Source organism: Anastrepha obliqua, chromosome 2 (assembly GCF_027943255.1).
Source record: "Anastrepha obliqua isolate idAnaObli1 chromosome 2, idAnaObli1_1.0, whole genome shotgun sequence".
NCBI classification, from domain to species: domain Eukaryota; kingdom Metazoa; phylum Arthropoda; class Insecta; order Diptera; family Tephritidae; genus Anastrepha; species Anastrepha obliqua.
This window is the reverse complement of record NC_072893.1, coordinates 99,378,538-99,398,221: the sequence shown is the minus strand read 5'-3', so window position 1 is coordinate 99,398,221 and position 19,684 is coordinate 99,378,538. Positions and strand designations below refer to the sequence as shown.

Here is a 19,684-nt window from a genome sequence, read left to right as displayed (position 1 = left end):
GGGCAGTCACTTTGCAATTCGGTTATGGAAAATTTCATGAAAAGGATTTTGTCCTGTAAGCGTGGTCTTGATGGTCATTTGCCTGATTTTATTTTCCACTATTAACGGCATACCTTCCTCCTTATAATGAAATAAACATGCGATCATTTATATTAAAAAATAGCATTTTTCTTTGAACCCAATAAGCTACTTTGTTGTTGTTGTAGTTGTTGTAGCAGCAATACTAAACCCTCTCAGTATAGTGTAAATCACTGGTCGTCTTCGTCTGGCTCATCTAAAGGTAGGCCCAGGAAACATGCTGTTTCGACGGGTTGAGCTTAGAGGGAGAGGAGTGTTAGATGAGTAGGTTTTAGAGGGCATGTGAAAAGGTGGTTAGTGTCGTGCGGGGTATCTTCACTCGCCGGATATATGTTTGGTTAAGTAGGAGTTTAACTTGCTACAGTATCCAGAACGTAATTGTGCCAGTGTTCCGCGTGTCTCACGGGGAGGCTGGAGCTCTTCATCTGCAATAGGTGGTGTTTGGTTGTTGTTGCTGTAGCAGTACCTTTGCCCTGTCAGTGTAGTGTAATCACCGGTCATCTTCGTCTAGCTCATCTAACGGTAGGCCCAGGAAACTAGCTGTTTCGGCGGGTTGGGGCCAGAGGGAGAGGTGTTAGATGAGTGGGTTTGATGGGGCATGTGGAAAGGTGGTTAGTGTCGTGCGGGGTGTCATTACATGTCCGACATATGTTTAGTTTGTCGGGGTCGATTCTGGATAAGTAGGAGTTCAACCTGGTACAATATCCAGAACGTAATTGTGCCAAGGTTACGCGGGACTCTCGGGGAAGTTGGAGCTCTTCGTCTGCAATTGGTGGTGGTTGGACTCCGATAACGGCATTCGGAGGTCGGGAGCTTAAGAAGGTGGTGAGAGTCTCCCGATGAATGTCGTTTATGGCCTGTCTGTACACTGTCCGATCCTGGAGTGGTCTGCCTGTTTTGTCTAGGATCTGGTCCACGTAGTTTAATAAGTGCCTCCTGATGTGCCTGGGAGGTGGCTCAGGCTCAAGCAGGCGTCTGCATGGGTGAGGCCTACGGTGACACCCTAGTAGAAACTGCTTGCTGAGCAGTTTGTTATGCTCCTTCAGAGGTAGCATATGAGCCTCGTCGTTCAGGTGTTGTATGGGGGACATCAGGAGACTTCCTGTCGCGGTCCTAATGCAGTATTTTGGCAGGTCTGGAGCTTCGTCCACTGCGTATCACTGGTTCTAGGCGACCAGACAGGCGCAGCATAGTTAAGAACCGGTGGGCTTTGCTTTTTGCTATTGCTTTAAAGTCGACAGCAACAGTTCTTTGTCTTTGCCCCAAGTGCTGCCGTCAACCGATTTCAGGACCTTGTTGCGCTTCTGTACTCTCGTTGCAATAGCGGTTGTATGCGCTGAGATGGAGAGCAAGCTGTCAAAGGTGACTCCCAATATTCTGGGCTTGTTTACCATCGGTATTGGGCTATCATCGACGTGTACCTGAAGTTGCAGCTCGACCTCCTTTGTCCAGGTGGGGAAAAGGGTCGCCGTGGATTTAGTGGGAGAAAGTTGTAGGTTTCTCGCAGTGAAGAAGCGAGAAAGGCGAACAAGGTAGTTATTCACTTTGGAACACAGGCCATCGATGTCATTGCCCGACGCCATTATCGTACGTATCAGCGTATGAGACCAGGGAGACTCCCGCTGGTGGTTGGGGCAGCTTCGAGATGTAGAAATTAAAAAGAAAGGGTGAAAGGACACCACCCTGCGGTACTCCCTGCTTTATTTTTCTCTGTTTAGATGTTTGGTCTCGAAATATCACTGACGAATGACGACCACACAGGTAGTTCCCGGTCCACCTCTTCAGCCCTGGCGGGTATGTCGACTGATAAATATCATCCAGTAGCGGGGAATGGCTGACTGTGTCGAAAACCTTCTTCAGGTCCAACGCTACTAGGACAGTCCTCTCGCAGGGGCGGTTTTGGTTATGCCCGCGGTTTATTTGGGTATTTATGGCGGTGAGTGCAGTGGTGGTGCTATGCACTCGTCGGAAGCCGTGCTGATGTGGGGCTGGGGCCACGTGTTTCGTGAAGAGTGGGAGTAGGAGGGCTTCAAGTGTCTTCACTACTGGGGAAAGGAGAGTTATCGGACGATAAGACCCCTTCGTTGGCGAGTTTCCTGGGCTTCAGCAGTGGGACCACTCTCCCTAATTTCCACTTATCAGGAATGAGAAGAGTGGCCATAGACAGGTTGAAGACCTTGGTGAGATATTCTACTCCCAACGGACCCAGCGTTTCAACATCAGCATGTTTAGTCCGTCAGGGCCAATGGCTTTGAATGGTTTCATGTGCTGGATGGCCCACTGAACCTTATCGCTGGAAAAAGCAAGTGGCGCACTGTTGTATGGCAGTTTGTGCAACCGTCTGGTGGCACTACGTTTGGATCTGTCGGCCGGAGGATGCAGAATAAATTGGCGGTTTAAATAGCACGCGCATCTCTTCGGATCCGACGAAGCACGGCCGTTGAAGGTGATATCAACCTTGTCATTGCACTTCGTCGGGTTCGACAGGGACCTTACGGTGGACCAGAGCTTGCTGACACCAGAGGTGAAGTTGCAGGACTTCAGATGCTCTACCCATTCGGTCCGCTTGGTATGAGCGGTGCAACCCTGTCGAAATTTTCGTTGTATACCGAATTTAGAGTCGAATGCAATTTTTTCTTTCGATTGTGTAGCGTATAGTGGGAAAACTTGTTAAAATGTAAGTTGTTTGCGATTATTTATGGATTTATAGTAACCAAATAATAAATATATACTAATTTTGTTAATTTTATGCAGGTCGAAAGTCGTGAGTACCAAACAGCAATTAGAAAGGCTAGTTTCATTAATGGAAGAGAATCTACAATTCGCAAAATCGATTTGCACCAAAGTTCAAGCAGCAAAAAAATGGGAGGAATTTACAACGGAGCTGAATTGCTTGGGACCACCAGTTAGAACGGCAGCAAAATGGATTAAGGTTAATAATGGTTTTTTTTTTGTGATGTTTATAGAAATACATTTTTATTTTCCTTTGGCAGGTATGGACTGAAATACCTAGAGGAACTGAAATACATATTTTTTTCGAATGACGAATAATTGAATAAAGAAAATTTATAACAAAAATAAAACAGAAACTTTGGCGTAAAGGTTTCTATTTAATACTTTTTAGATTTTTCTATAATATTCTAAGATTTTCATTACTTATGCTGTATTTGCTATAAAAATGTGCTTTTCTTTGTTGCAGATCAGCCTCTGTACTACTAAATTGTATCCATCTTTGGCAAATATAATTTTCCAGGACATATATTGTTTCCGATAGCACAACAGACACAGTGGGTTGAGCAAGTCCTAGCATACCTTCATTACCAATACTCAATTGGTTCGATCCCTGAGCATAAAGTCGTAGAACTGTGGCTAGCTTTAAAATATTTGGAATGGATTTGGCTCGAGTGCACTGCTGCAACTGGTTTTCTGTACTGGACAGTAGGTTCATAAACGCCTCTTTAGATAATCTAAAGTTCTTTAAAAATCTGTAAGGAAATTTCTGTAATATTAAGTACGTCAACACATTTTGAAAATTCTAAACTTACTCAGTGGAAGCCATTTCTAGGGGGTTGGATGCGCCCCTGAACTGTTTTCTATTTCTAGCTAGTTCCACTAATCTTTCATCGTCCGATAAATCGTCGAACCACAACTCCGTTGTACTCATTTTCACAAAAAATACTTTTTTTAACTTTTAAAAATGTTGTTAGCAAAGAATTTCAACACAATCGGTTTTTCTTTTATTTTTATTTGCTGTATCAGCTGAGAACAAATTATCTATTGTAAATGTGTCGAGCGATCGAAATTCACAATATTCCTATTCTTCAACGAATGAGCACCATAATACCAAATGAAAATTCGTTCGATCAGCACTTTCGACTACAGTCGAAGATCGAATGTTGCTCATGAGTAATAAGTAATAAGGGCCTGACATTCGATTTTGGATCTTCGACAACCAGCGAATATCGCAGATCGAATCCAATTCATAATAGGGCCCATAATAACGGTCACCGGCTACAGTTAGTATGTTTTATTCGAATTTTTGTAAATAAATTGTTTTTAAAAGTTTTTATTTACAAGAGTTCATATACGTGCAAGAGAAACGAAGGCAAAAATGCGCGTATTTCTACCATTGTCATATAGGGTGCTACAGACAATTTCATGGATGACATTAAGCGTGCTGTGGTGATGGTGTAAATAGCTTCAGGTGTTGGACACGGGACGGTCGTTATGTGCCTGTGCTCAAATAAGTGCAGCGTTCCGACACCTATACGAGCAATTGTACCCACTTTCCGCATTTTTCACCTACGGCTCATGGCATTTGGTCAACGTAAATTTATGGATTACATTAGCAGTATATGAAATTTTAAGATGTATTAGTTTTAGACCATATGAATACATTTTCCTAACTCTTAGCCACGCCAAATATATTAAGGTATACAAACTTTAAGCTATAAATAGTAAATTTGTAATTTTTCATGCAAATAAAGTCCTTTTCATTTTTCTAACTCCAAATGCTTTATTATAGTTAGAGACCGACTGAGCTTCGGCATCGGCAATTTCTGTACACTTTGATGACAGAGGGTGTTCCTGAGGGGAATTGGTGTAAGTATCATGTGCTGCCATCTATCAAACGACGGCCAATTTTTTGAAAAAATTGTGTCTTCATTTCTAACGCGGGTACTTATTGAACTCCCCTTGTATATATATTATTATGCACGAAATACGAAATTAACTGATCTGTTGTATCTCATTTACGTTCACATATGCATTAATAAAATAAATAATTGGCACTTCTGTTAGGTGCTTGGCCGAGCTCCTCCTCTTATTTGTGGTGTGCGTGTTGATGTTGTTCCACAAATGGAGGGACCTACAGTTTCAAGGCGACTCCGAACGGCAGATATTTTTATGAGGAGCTTTTTCATGGCAGAAATACACTCGGAGGTTTGCCATTGCCTGCCGAGGGGCGACCGCTACTAGAAAAATGTTTTTATTAATTTTGCTTTCACCGAGATTCGAACCAACGTTCTCTCTGTGAATTCCGAATGGTAATCACGCACCAACCCATTCGGCTACGGCGGCCGCCAATAAATCCACAAAATTAACCTACCCGTTCACATATGGCAGTTTACCTGCAAAATTGACAATCAGCTGTCAATACTGTTGTGAAAGGTTTTTCTTTATAGAATTTATTTTGGTGGAATATTTCGGTGTTTTTAGTTTGTTTAATTATTATTAACGATATGAAGAAGAGACAAGGAGAAGGAATAGCTAATTTAATTGCGCAATTGGCTGCTGAGGATAAACAGTTAGAGGAAATCCGTAAACGACGTTTACTGAGGTTTCAAAAAATTATGGCATCAAAACGCATTCGAAATTCAATATTGCATTTCATAATAAGAAATAAAAGAACACACGTTTATGGACACACGCTTTTTTCTGTAAAATGAATTCCTAATTAATAATACCTAACAAACATTTTATTAGAATTATGTCTACAAATCTGTTTTCTTTCCCGGCATCCATTTTATTTAGTTTTTACTTTGACGTTTTTCTTTACACTCTTTATTATCGAGGATTATTTTGTAATCTCAGATTTTGGGAGAGAAATTTTGTATGGGAAACCACGCCTTTAAAAAAAAATGGGAAAAAATGTTTCCCTCGTAAATGCTACCCTGAAATAAGAGAGTGTCAAAACGCCCTTGCCATTTGTCAAGCCAGATTGTGGGATACTTTCTAATAGAATAAAATAAAATAAAACTGAATTTGATAAATTAAAATTAGTATTAAGTAGCTAATAGAAATATTGTTTAAAGTTTTAAATTTAAATTGAAATTAGATAAATAAATATGTAAAGATAAATTATATTTAAGCTTAATATTAAGTTATTTTTCTATACATATATAAGTATATCCATTACTGTTTTTCGCCTTCCTTACCTTTCGTTATTTACTTTCGATCATTGACTCTATTTCTACAGCTATACCTTCCGTTCTTCTTATTTCTACTTACCTTACTCACCTATACTTTCTCTAACTCCCCACGTACTGTTCTTTCATTTCCGCTATTCCTTTAATCTTAGTTTTAAGCACAATATAAGGACAGAAATTAATAAAGAGCAGCACTTTTAAATTGTTGTGCGTATGCGGTTTTCTTTTTTAATTACGCGAACAGGCAATATCAAATTAATTTCGCGCTTCTCCCCATACAATGTTTTTAAAGAATATAAATATCTTCACGAATTAGTGAAGATTTTTTACCATTACTTACCTAACCTTTTATAAAGGGTCCGCCATATAACTTTACGGATTTAAAAATGTTATAAAAAATAAACTATTCAATATTTTTCCAAACGGTTTTTTGAAGTACAATCCTTCCGGTTAATGATGGAACACAACTTCATTCATATGGCTGCCTCGACTAGCCATGCACCATCCCATACGATCGGTCCAATTTTTCAACACATTTTCGATTATATTGTTGAGAGCGACGGTGAACTGATGTTCCTGGTGATTCACGAACACTCTCGGCCACAGCAGCAATATTTTCGGGAGTACGCACGGTTTTTGGTCGGTCACGCATTGGTTTGTCAATAAGCAACCCAGTTTCTCTTACTTTTTTCGCAAAGTAACGCACATACGCTTCATTCGGTGTTTTTTTTCTTCCCATTGCCGTACGTAATATTCGTACACATTCTGCAACATTACCATGATTTTCAAAGTAATGTCGCAATATTTCCCAGCGTTCTTTGAGCGTATACACCACCATTTTCGTTCAGCGGAAGAATAAAACTAATTTTCTGTCAAATCAGATGACAGCTAAGTGTTACCATTCTTCAAATAATACCTAGTTCAAATCCGTAACGATAGATGGCGGGCCCTGTACTTAAATCAAGGGCAAAGGGAAAGTATTCATTCGATAAAACGATAGAACTCTTTCTGCTCTAAAAAATTATGTTAATTGTATTTTTGAGTTATTTAGTTCTTTCATTAGTCTTGAAGCTTGGAAATGGAATATTTAGGAGACAAAAATCAACATTTTCGACACTTCTCTTCTTTGCTATTCATCGAGGTCAAAAAGCTTCCGAAGCAGCCCGGAACATTTGCGACGCGAATGGAGAAGGTGTCACCGCATGGAAATGGTTTGCAAAGTTCAAAAATGGCGACTTTGACGTCGATGATACGTCCCGCAGGGAAAGGCTTCTGAATTCGATGAAGAACGTCTCAAACCACCTTTGAATGAGAACGGTCGCCAAACCAGTCGTGAATTGGCGGAAAAAATGAACTAAAATCATAAAACGATTCTCAATCATCTTCATTCAATGAGATTTACCGTCAAATTGGGAGCCTCGGTTCCTCAAGAGAACAACAAATTGCTTGGTTATAAACAGCACTTTTTGTGCCGAATTGTCATGTAAGATGAGAAGTGGTGCCTATACATCAATATGAAGCAAAGAAAGGAGTGGGCGGGTAAGAGATATGTAAAAGCCGAGAGTTAAACCGGCTTAATCCAAAGAAGATGATATGTGTTTGGTGGGACTGAGAGGGCATGGTGCACTGGGAAACGCTCGAAGAGAATGGGATGGTCAACAAGGAGCCGTACATTGCCCAGCTACACCGCGTGAATGAGGCTAATCGACTAAAAAGACCTGATCGACATAATCAAATCATACTCCTTCACGACAACGCCAGGACCTTACGTTGGACAAGACGTCAAAGTCGCACTCCAAGAGCTCAAATGGGAGGTCTTCCAGCATCCACCGTATTCTCCAGACCTTGCTCCAACCGATTACCATCTTTTCAAACCATATGAAAGGCGTTACCTTTGATAACAGAAAAGTCCTTAAAAACTGGATCAACAACTTCTTTGACACCAGACCAGGCGGAACGGCATCAACAAATTGGTTGAAAGGTGGGAAGAGGTTGTAAACAGCAACGGCGAATATATAATTGATTAACTTATTGATATAAATATTGTTTTTTGTTGAAATAAAAGTCTTCGGTAAAACATATTCCTATGAACTTATTCCCCAACCCATTATAATATTTATATGTACCTATAAATTCAGCACCTTCAGTGGGATTTCTAACACATCACCTTTCTTCCTCTTTTCATCCGACCAACATTACCCACATGACCATTTGCCAAAAATTGTGCAATTGTGGCTCTATGTTATTACATGCACATACACAAAATTGCTTAGCTAATTCTAATTTGAATACTTTGAAAAAAGTATTAGGCACTCCATTAATTACTAATAAAAACATTAATAATTAGTAGGTCCACCTTCCTTTGATAACAGTTCTCTGGGGCATGCTGCGTACAATCTTTGAACATTCGGCTCTACTTATGGTGCTCTACTCGTAAATTAAACCGTTTTTCAGGGCTGTTTGGGATATTATTCTTTATTATTTTATCTTATGTTTTGAAATAGCCCACATGTCCTCCATGGAGCCTCCATGTTGAGCTCTAACTAAATTAGTGTCGCCGAAAACGCGCGTTATTGAAGGCGAAAGTACAGTCTCTAAAACATTTATGTATTTTTCATTGTTCATGCGAACCTCGCAGATGAACATTTCGCCGACACCATCAGCAGCCATACAGCGCCACATCAGAATGCCTGTAGCCATGCTTAACAGTGGGTACCATGAATTTGGATGGTATTCCTCGGCAAACCATTGCCCAGGTCACAATAGGTGTTCCAAATACCTGTAGGAAAGAAAAAAAATGTCGTTTTATAAGATTTGTGTTATTTCCTCGAAATTGGTCTAAGGCATGGTCGATTGTTAATATAATATTTTAAAATGCTGCAAACTACGCCTCCCTCGAAGTTCGACTCATCAGACCTCATAATATTCGACCAATCTTCCTCCGTAAAATGTTGGTATCGGAGAGCCCATTCTAAATGCTTTTCCCCAATTTTTTTACGATCCTTGACAGACGACCAAATTGGCAATCTCAGCCTGAGACTTCCCAACATCACTTAAAACATGGATTCTCACTTTTTGCCGTAAGAAATTATGTATCGGCTTAATAATTTTGCACTAAAGATTATTCATACAATGACGACCAAATTTAAAATGCCAAATATTTTAAGTATACCTTTAAAAATTCAACTTATTAGACTTTACGCAGCAGGTCCATGGCACACCTGCTGTGCAATACAATTTATTGTTGTAATCAAAGGTTTGACACACATTTGTAAAAAGCTGCGGTTACTCTGGTAACCACATTTGAAATCACTTGTATTTTAGTGGGGTGCCTAATAATTTTGGCTAAAGGGTTTTCCAATAGCAGGTGTTATTTTGAATAGGATTGCGCTATCTAGAGATGATTAACGATTTTTTATGGCCGGAATTGGATGGTATTGATCTGGACAACGTTTATTTTACAAGACGGCGCTACGTACCACACGAGCAACGAAACCATTGATCTTTTACGGGAAAAGTTTTCGGACCGTGTTATCTCTCGAAGAGGTGATCACAATTGGTCACCGAGATCTTGTGATTTAACACCTTGTGATTTTTTTCTTTTTCAAAGACGGAACTCGCGAGGCTATCGAGGACATAGGGCAGCCACTTTGCAACTCGGTTTTGGAAAATTTCATGAAAAGGATATTGTCCTGTAAGCGTGGGGGTGGTGGTCATTTGCCTGATGTTATTTTCCACTAATAACGGTATACCTTCCTCTTTGTAATGAAATAAACATCCGATCATTCATATTAAAAAATAGCATTTTTCTTTGAATATCAAAATAACACTTCTTATTGGAAAACTCTTTATATGTATATTATATATATAGTAGTTAAATTTCAATTATTAGTTAAGACAATTAAAGCTATTTTTGGTAAGTTCTTGCCTGTTATAATTGCAAATGTAATTGTTCCCTTTAAAATCGTTAGTGGGTACAAAAATGGGAAGAGGGCCTCACTGTTCACTTGAAAAGAAAAACATTATTTGAGACCTTTACGAAGAAGCTTCAAAACAAACAAAATTTGCAACAATTAGCAATTCACGTAAAATGGTAATATAAGGTCATCAAATGTATTAGTTGGTACAAAAAGAACGAAAGTTTGAAAGACGCCTGATCGAAACAATACAATTTAGCAGGACAAGGCCATCGTTAAGAAAAGTAAGCGTGCCCCTATCAAGACCTCTCGAGCGATAACGCTGGAAATAAATGAGGAATGTAGGACGAATATATCAAGCAGATTTGTGCGAAGATGCCTTCAAGAAAATAAATGATATGGGCTTTTAAGCAGGAAAAAAAAACTGTTACCGAAAAAAATATCAAGGCAAGTTTGCCTTTCGCAAATGCCTATACTAAAATTTATATGATTAGTCCTGATGGGAAGACCTTAGATCATCGAGCAAAAACTAAAAGTTTAATCTCCGCTATAAAACAAAGACTGTAAAGCATGGTGGGCGTAGCTTGAAAGATTGGTGATCATTTGCTTGAAATGGAGTTGGGCCAATAGTGAGAATAAATTGCAATATGGATAACTTTACTTATCTTAATATTCTCAAAAATATGATGAAGCCGTATTACTTCGAGCCCATATCAGTTAACTGGTTATTCACGCATGATAACGACCCCAAGCATGCAGCAAAAGTAGTGAAAAATTGGCTTTCCAAAGAAAAAATTGCAGTTCTGAAAAAATTGAAAATCTGTTGGACGATATTAAGGTTAAGGTTGGGCAAACAAATTTCGTTTTATAAACTACGCTGCATATTATTGTAGTTGCAAATAATAATCAGCCACTTTATAGTATTAATAATACAAATAAAAGAGATTCAACAAAGAGTCTTGATTCAAACAGTATTTTTCAGATATTTTCGAAAGTTCTAACCAGTTCTGTTGTATGCAGTACAATACCGTACTACACCGTGATCTTATGTATACATATATACTCCAATAAATATTATGTATCTACATATAATAACGCATCAAAACACGCCGTAATTCCTATTCAGCGTCAGTTATACCTACATACCAAATTAGTAAAATAAAAACAATAAAATCTTAAAACTTACACAACTCTATGAATTTTAATTCAATTAGAGTCAAATATAGCTCATTTGACGCAAAAATAAATTTACTATAACAACAGTGTACCAAAACAATTTCTTAATATCGGAGAATATCGTAAAAATGATGTCAAAGTTGAAAAAATGGAGAAAAAACAAAAAATTCCAAAAACTTACAACTACAGTATCGTCAGTTTTCAATTTAAAAAAAATCATGAACACACTGTCAAAAAGGCTTGTTTTGTTCTTTCGAACTAAAAAAAAAGTACAAATCGGATGGAAATTGGTGAAGTTAGGAGTGATTGTTCACATCAACCTACTGAAAAACGGTTTTTTGGCCATAAAATGAGATTTTGGGGGTGTATTGGAAATTTCTTCTATACCAGTTTTTTTAGTTTGTCTATAGCTACAAGTTGTGCTAGGACTCCATAAAAGTATAATATCACTCTCGCACGAGCTCCTCTTCTTATTTGTAGTGTGCGTCTTGATTTTTTTCACAAATGGAAGGACCTACAATTTTATGCTGTCTACGAATGCTACGATGGCTTTTTATAAGGAGTGTTTGCCTGATAGAAATACACTCGGAGGTTTGCAATTGTTTGCCGAGGAGCAACCGCTTTAGAAAAATCTTTTCAATCATTTGAAGTCTCATGTCCGGGGCTTCGAACCAGGCACTTCCGAATGGTGATCACACATCAACCGCCTTATTCTAATATATATTTCATATAGTTTAAGCTGGTACATGTAAACATGTATTATGGGGTTAGGTGTAGTCAGAGGCCCGAAAAAATTATGTTTTTCAATCATTTTATTTTGCTAGTCAATTGCTTTATTTTACAAAAATAAAAACATAGCATTATTCGACTTGACTTTAGCTAAATTTCAACGAAAATGAAAATTCAATGAAATTTCAATGAAATTAATAATTGTAAAATTGCTGTTTGTGTGGATTCCGTTTCTCCAGAAGTCCCTTGCGGTTATCATCACAAGTCCTTGGAGATTCATCTAAAATCAATCGGACAAGAGAAATTAGTTCTATAAATAGAATAGCTTTTTTTTCAAAATTAACAATATGGCAGCCTCAGGACATATTTTTCAGATTTTCAAAAAAAAAACCGAAATTAAAAAAAAATCCTTGTATCAGGCACGAGTTTTTTATATTTCTCAAAAGCAGTATAAATTTTATTGCAATCTATCAAGCCGTTTTCAAGTTACAGTAATCACCAGTTCAAAAAACAGTTTTGAGAAAAACGCATTTAAAGTTTTGCTATCAATATCTGGAGCGCCTGAGCGCCAATTGTTGATTAGCACGGAAAGTACTTGTCGGATTCAATTCAAATTTTCACACAATATTTTTAATTTATTATACTTTAAGAAGATGCAAAAATAATTAAGATTTTTTAAAATTCTGACTACCCCTAACCCCTTACAGCTTTCTACATAATGAAACATCACTATTTTCCCAAAGAGAAAAGGCGTAGCTTACTTCCGCAATCAATAAAAAAACACACTAGAATGTATGCTCTTTTTTAACTCGGTGCACCAATAAATTCAAAAACTTTGATATACAGTAGGTTCTGTTTTTATGCGGCTTTTTTTTATGCGGTTTTGAAATAGTGCGGTTTTTTTTTAAATTACAAAATGCATGTCGACCTATGGGGAATTGTACATATAAACAAGATTCTAAACCAGCTAAGCAAAAACTCATCACAGATTGCATCAGAAATGCTAACCCTACAAGTATGGAAGATATATAAAGATATAATTTTCAAAGATACAATATTTTGTTTATGCGATTTTATTTAATTATTTCAGATTCATGCGGCCTATGGAACGTATCTATAGTAATAATATGGGACTAGTGCCCTTTTTTATGCGATTATTTCAGATTTATGCGGTTTTAGCATTTGAAACGTATCTATAGTTTTACTATAGAACTAGTAGCTTTTTTTATGCTGTTTTTTCTTTATGCTGTTTCTTGCGGAACGTATCTACCGCATAAAAACAGAACCTACTGTATTTAAATGATATACATAAGCTTTGTCCGCGATACAAAAAACTTATCCCAGTTTGTTACAAGTTATTATGAAATCGCGTTTGCAAAAAACTTTCAAAACTAATAAGAAGAGAACACACATTTCATTTGGAGGCGAAGTTGGAAATTCCTGTTTTCTTGCAAATATTTGTAAATTCTTTTCCGTCTGTACATTTTTATATTTTTCTTTTTGGAGAATTAAGTTACTTAACTTCTCCGAACTTTATTGCTTTAAAACACATGTAGCGACTTCCGAAAACTGGTATTTTATATTTCGCGATTTTGACAACGTACGACATCAGTGGTACGAATAAACAAACAGGAGGAAGAGAAGTTATTTGTTTGTGCATATTCAGAGAATGGCTTAGTAATATTGTATCTTAAGATTTGTGATTTTTAAATTGACAAAATTGATAAAAATTAAGTGCCGCGGCTTATATTTTGAAAGTACGAATTATAACAATACCTTCAAATGAATTTTGCTTGCTTTTTCTGCCGATGACGCCGTGGCAGGAAAGTATGTGTATGTGTGTATAAATAATTTCTTGTGTTGGGCAGTTTCCGCTGCTATCGCTTACTTTTCCTCTTCTTTTTCGGTTCTTTACAGCATTGACATCACGGCGATTTGCGAAGGCGTAATCTTGTATTCTATCATTCTCGGGTATATGATATACAATGTATATTATACATAGTTTAATATAAAGTTTATGGACATACTTACTTACACATACATACGCATATGTATCCAATGAATGTAATACAATTCACAGATGGTTATGCAGTTCATTCGTATTTAATGAAAAAAGTGAGGCGAGTGTGGGACGAGTTTTCTCCCACATCCGTCGGTTACCATAATAGGGGTACAATACAAAATGAGTAGAACTACAAAAAATAGTACTTATTTTGAATCTACTGAAAACCAGTACACTTAAATTTTCGGAACAGAAAATCCAGTATTGTACTGCTGAAATAAGTACGCCTGACAGCCCTAAACAATACTAAAATGAAGTACATTGAAATATAAATGTTGAATGATTATTATTTAGTCAAGAATGTGGATATTTTTACAATTTTCGCTTTGTTGGAAATTTAAAACTTTTTTATTCTCACCAGCTAGAAATGTGCTCGAAAGTGGTGGAGAACATATCTATCTTTTGGGTTCGTAAGATATCGCTACCTGTGATATTGTATTTTTTTGAACAGAGGTACCCAAAAGAATAATATTGTGGGGCGTACGTTTTGTACATGTGCGTCTTGATGTTGCCGTAGATATAGGAAACCCAGCAATTTAATACAATGTCCGAAACTCTGGCAGTTTTTATAGGACCATTTTTTGGGGGAAATACCTTCCTAAATTTTGGTATTACTTTCAGAGAGGAGATGGAAAAACTTTTTCTAACGCCGTGAAGACATATAGTCACTGCAAATATAGATATGTTAGAATTGATATAGATGGTTCAGAAGATTGAATGCTGCTTTTTATGAAATATTTATATTATAACTATTTTTTTGGGTCTTCTCGGTAATACAATGCGAAAGAAAATTGCATTATAATAATAAGAAATAATTACAAAAATAATCCGTTGTTGATCAAAACGTTGACAATGCAGTTAAGTATCTTTAAAACAATATTTCTAGAAAATATATATATTGAAATGGGATATTCCGATTCAAAATACGAAATTTCCTTTCGAATTGCAATTACCATTCGCATCGCATTACAGAGTGGACCTCCCGGATTTTTGATGCCCCTTAGTTGGGCAGCCAACTTATTTTTCTGAGTGATCTAAAGCCGTTTTGATCTTTATTGATTCAATCTAATAGGATACCTGATGATGTGAGTTATCAATTTCAATCTGTTCAGAGAAACAGTGTCTATAATTCAAATAATCTAAAAGCCTTCTCGGTAATGGCAACGATTGTATCAAGTCTTTCCGTATAACGGTTTTTAAAATCACAAATCTGAAATTTAAAGTTATAAAAATTGTTGTTTTAAAGTGTACCTTTATGCCAGCAATTGAAAAACAAATATTCACCTGCACATATGCTGCAAACTTTGAACGTGCTTGAATCTAGATACCGGGTTTGTTAGTTGCACTCTCATGGGACCATGCTCGGGTCGTCTATGTAGAAAAAATAAGTACCTAGAACACAAGTTTATTACTTTACTTTTTGCCTATTTTTATATTATAACTCTGCCAACCTTCCACTTCTTGAGTGTTCAACTGCTTTCTCAATGAATTCAGTGATCGTCTGCGACTTAAATTTTGCATATGAGCCAAATGAAAATGTTCCTGCAATGACAGAAATAGAAATAATAAAAGTTTCCATCTCATAATATATATATATATATATATATAACTATATATATCCTTTAACTCCACGTGGAGCATAGGGGTCATAATAATATCCATATATTATTCCACGAAAGGGCGTTTATTCCCAACGATATAATTTCGAAATAAAGGGTTTTGCAATAAGAGGTGTTATTTTGATATTCAAAGAAAAATGCTATTTTTTAATATGAATGATCGGATCTTTATTTCATTATAAAGAGGAAGGTATACCGTTAATAGTGGAAAATAACATCAGGCAAATGACCACCACGACCACGCTTACAGAACAATATCCTTTCATGAAATTTTCCGAAGCCGAGTTGCAAGGTGGCTGCCTTATGTCGTCGATAGCCTCACGAATTCCATCTTTGAGGTCTTGAATCGACCCTGTGCTGTTGGCGTAGACCTTCTTTTTTACGTGGCCCCAAAGAAAAAAGTCACAAGGTGTTAAATCACAAGATATCGGTGGCCAATTGTGTTCAGGTCTTCGAGAGATAACACGGTCCCGAAACTTTTCCCGTAAAAGATCAATGGTTTCGTTGCTTGTGTGGCACGTAGCACCGTCTTGTTGAAAATAAACGTTGTCCAGATCAATACCATCCAATTCCGGCCAAAAAAAAATCGTTAATCATATCTCGATAGCGCAATCCATTCATCTGTAACACCTGTTATTGGAAACCCCTATACGTAAGCGGATAGGAGTTGAGCGTTAATTCAGCGTCAATTAGCGATGCACGTAGGACTTGCTCACGAAACCGGGCTTTTGGCAAATTTTGCAAGTATTGATTTCATGGACCGCAACATTTGTCTTCAGATTCTCCCTTTGGAGCGTCAGAAGTTTTAAAGCTGAATGACATCTCTGGGTACTCTTCCTCCACACCTCGTGACAATATATCTATACCTTCCTTTAGGAATCAATTGGGCCACGAACATGTATCCTGTTGTCAGAAAGCGTACGTTTAGGCCCACCACGTCGCGCGTTAAAAGGCTTCAGCACTATCAGAGATGAATCGGTGGGGACAGAAAGAACGATGTTAAGGTAAACAGCCTATGTAGTAGGTACGCAACAATACACCTCACCACTCAAAACGAAGTTTCCTCATCTGTGGTGGCACGGGTTCGGCTCGACATGTGCGACGCACTGAACAGTTTTTTATGACTTCTCGTGTCAAAACTCTAAGTCCCACAATCCAGTGGCACTGCTTAACTTCGTTGGCAATGATATCGCTATATGGATGATGGTACTTTCAATCAGTAGAGCAAAACGTGCGACCAATTGATTTACTCCGGTCCAAACTACCTTTCGTCACTGCTAGTAGCTCAGAGTACTAGTCAAAAAAAATGTCACTACTTCCTGTTCTTGGAGGTGTAGCAGAAAACTTAAAATCGACCGGAGCGCTACTTGCGAGATTATTCATGTGTGCTCCAGTTAGCGCTACTACTACTCCTCCCATAGCTGTGTTCGTTTTAGTTTTGTTAGATGCATTTTGTATATATATACAGTAGGGAGCAAAAGTGTTTCCATAGTTGACATTCTCAACTTTGTGGGCCAATAAAATGCAAACGAATGAAGCAAATCAAAAAAACCTTTTGTTCTAATAATATGTCTTTAATTCTTAACAAATTGCCGTATATGATAAAAACAAAACAGAATCAGCAAAATATTCAATCAAAAAAAACCAAAACAACTCGCATGTGTACAATTTTGCACCTTTAGTGAACAAAATGAAATATGATATGAAATTAATATTTTGTCCACAGATCCTTATTAGCTATTACACCTTTTATTCGGTTTGGCATACTCTCGGCCAACTTCTCTATGGTTTCTGTTGTAATTCGGTTCCACTCCAGTTCTACACTCTTCCAAAGATCGTCTAGGTTGGATGGCGCTGATTGATATTGCCCGAGCCGTCACTTCACGATTGACGACAGGTTCTCAATCGGATTGAGGTCGGGACTTTGAGCTGGCCACTCCATCAACTTAAAATTTTGGCTTTTTAACCATTCGCGGACAATTTTGGAAGTATGCTTCGTTTCCCCATCTTGTTGAAAAGTAATTTCCTCTTCGGGATATGCACACTTGTCCAGAAAATTTGATAGTTGGGTTTGCTAAATATTCAGGTAGTCTTCTTTTAACATTATACCATCAATTTTTTGTAATGGTCCAATGTGCCACCAAGTAAAGCATCCCCAAATTTTGACATTGCCTCCTCCATGCTTGATGGTTTGCTTCACATGGGGTTTTTGAAGCTTGTCGCCGGGTCTATGCCAATAGTATTGCTTGCTATCCGACTGAAAATGGTTGAACTTGGATTCGTCTGACCAGATAACACGTTTCCAGTCATCTAGAGTCCAGTTTCTGTGTTCCCGGGCAAATTTCAATCGAGCTTTGACATTCTTCTCGGATAGAGCTGGTTTATTTTTTTCACACTTGCCACATATCCAATCTTAGCCAGTGCTCTTCTAGCTGTCCACCGACTCACGTCTTTTCCTATGTCCATAGATGCCTTCTTTGGTGTTAGGAACTTATCAGATCTCATTTTCGACATCATTAGTCTGGCGTCAGAGTCTTTTAAGACGCGTTTCCGGCCATTAATAATGTTTTTGGGTGCAACATTTCGTCTTTTTTGGACCCGCTGAATGGGAAATCTTAAGCTGATCTGCAATAGCACGAGTCGAACAGCCACTTTCAGTTAGGCTAATAATACTATTTTCGACATCAGACGAAAGCTTCTTCATTTTTTCGCGGTACTTTATAGACTAATTGCTAAAATCAACAAATCTGTTTCGAATAATAAGAAACACGTGATTTTCTGGATCTTATAAGCGAAGAATGAACAAACAACAAACAAACCGTATGTCTTTTGCTGAAAAGAGAATTAAGAAATCAAACAAAAGTAAGAATAACGGAAGGTGCAAAATTGTACACATGGGAGTTGTTTTGGTTTTTTTTTGTTTGAATATTTTACTGATTCTGTTTTATTTTTATCAAATACGGCAATTTGTTGAGGTTTAAAGACATATTATTAGAACAAAAAGTTTTTTTGATTTGCTTCACTCGTTTGCATTTTATTGGCCCACAAAGTTGAGAATGTCAACTATGGAAACACTTTTGCTCCCTACTGTATATAACCAACAAATTAAATATGTCCGTGTACTGGAGGTTGCAGGTATCACATTTTTGCTCCACTACTCCATCTGTTGAAGTTCAGAGTAGTAGAGAGAGTAAAAAGGAAAACTGGGAAGTAGCGGAGCAATTTCAATCCCTGATTTAAATCATGCTACACAGACGATCTTTCTAATATCTATGAATAACGACAATTCATTGTTCCGCTGGGATCGGCTATGTAGTGAAGACCTTGTTATAATTTATATCAGGTCAGTCCATAAGTTCGTGCGTATTTTACCCATAATTTCACTTTTGTACGATTTTTGCATACAAAAAATTATTCGCGGAATATAACGGAACTATTTATATTTTCTTTGATATATTGCATATTAAGGCTAACATCAGCCCTAATAAGCTTAGTATCTCACAACATGCGCACTGTAAAGGGAAATCTACAGAAACGCACTTAACTCACTTGTTACAGAAATCGAGAAGACAACTTATAATAAAGAATTCACACTGGTAGCCTTCCTTGATATCGAGGGCGCGTTCAACAACATCCTACCGAATACCTTAATAGAGGCACTGACGGATTTCGGGATCTGTGGTGCTCTGGTTGAGTTCATCAAAAACATGCTCTTGAGCAGATTTGTGATCGCAACCCTAGGGACCTCAAAGATCAAGAAAAAAGTTAGCAGAGGAACACCTCAAGGCGGTGTGCTGTCCCCCCCTCCTATGGGTGCTGGCATTAAACTCCTTGCTAAAGAGTCTAGAGGAGAGAGGACAACACGTCGTAGCATATGCGGAAGGCAAATGTCGAGGATAGAGTAAAAAGAGCGACAGCTGATAGGACTAAGTTGGGGTCTCTCCCCATCTATCGTATATTGGCTTTACACAGCAATTGTCAGACGGCATACTAGTATGGTGGCCGGCTTTAGATAAGTTATACATTAAAAGAACCATGGTACATGTACAAAGAATGGCCAGTCTTTGCGTCTGCGGGGCCCTTAGGACCACACCCACAGATGCACTAAATTTATGCTTGACCTTTTACCAATAGAGCAATTCGGTAAGCAAACAGCTGCCAAAGCAGCTCTCAGAC

General features: G+C 37.8%; 1 protein-coding gene across 4 annotated transcripts in view; it reads right to left on the bottom strand.

Annotated features, from left to right (window-relative positions):
- Positions 1-13,911: 13,911 nt before the first annotated feature.
- Positions 13,912-19,684, bottom strand: part of LOC129237134 (probable cyclin-dependent serine/threonine-protein kinase DDB_G0292550) — a 73,236-nt gene continuing 67,463 nt past the window's right edge. For 2 of the 4 annotated variants that reach the window (XM_054871610.1, XM_054871611.1), the window contains exons 7-9: positions 15,341-15,431; positions 15,174-15,281; positions 14,925-15,099 (exon numbers count right to left, since the gene is read on the bottom strand). In XM_054871610.1, coding sequence (XP_054727585.1) covers positions 14,955-15,099; positions 15,174-15,281; positions 15,341-15,431 — 344 coding nt within the window. In that variant the 3' untranslated portion in view covers positions 14,925-14,954. Of the gene's footprint in view, positions 14,558-14,924; positions 15,100-15,173; positions 15,282-15,338; positions 15,432-19,684 lie in introns of those variants that run through there. The other 2 variants (XM_054871612.1, XR_008581745.1) reach the window with 2 other exon arrangements.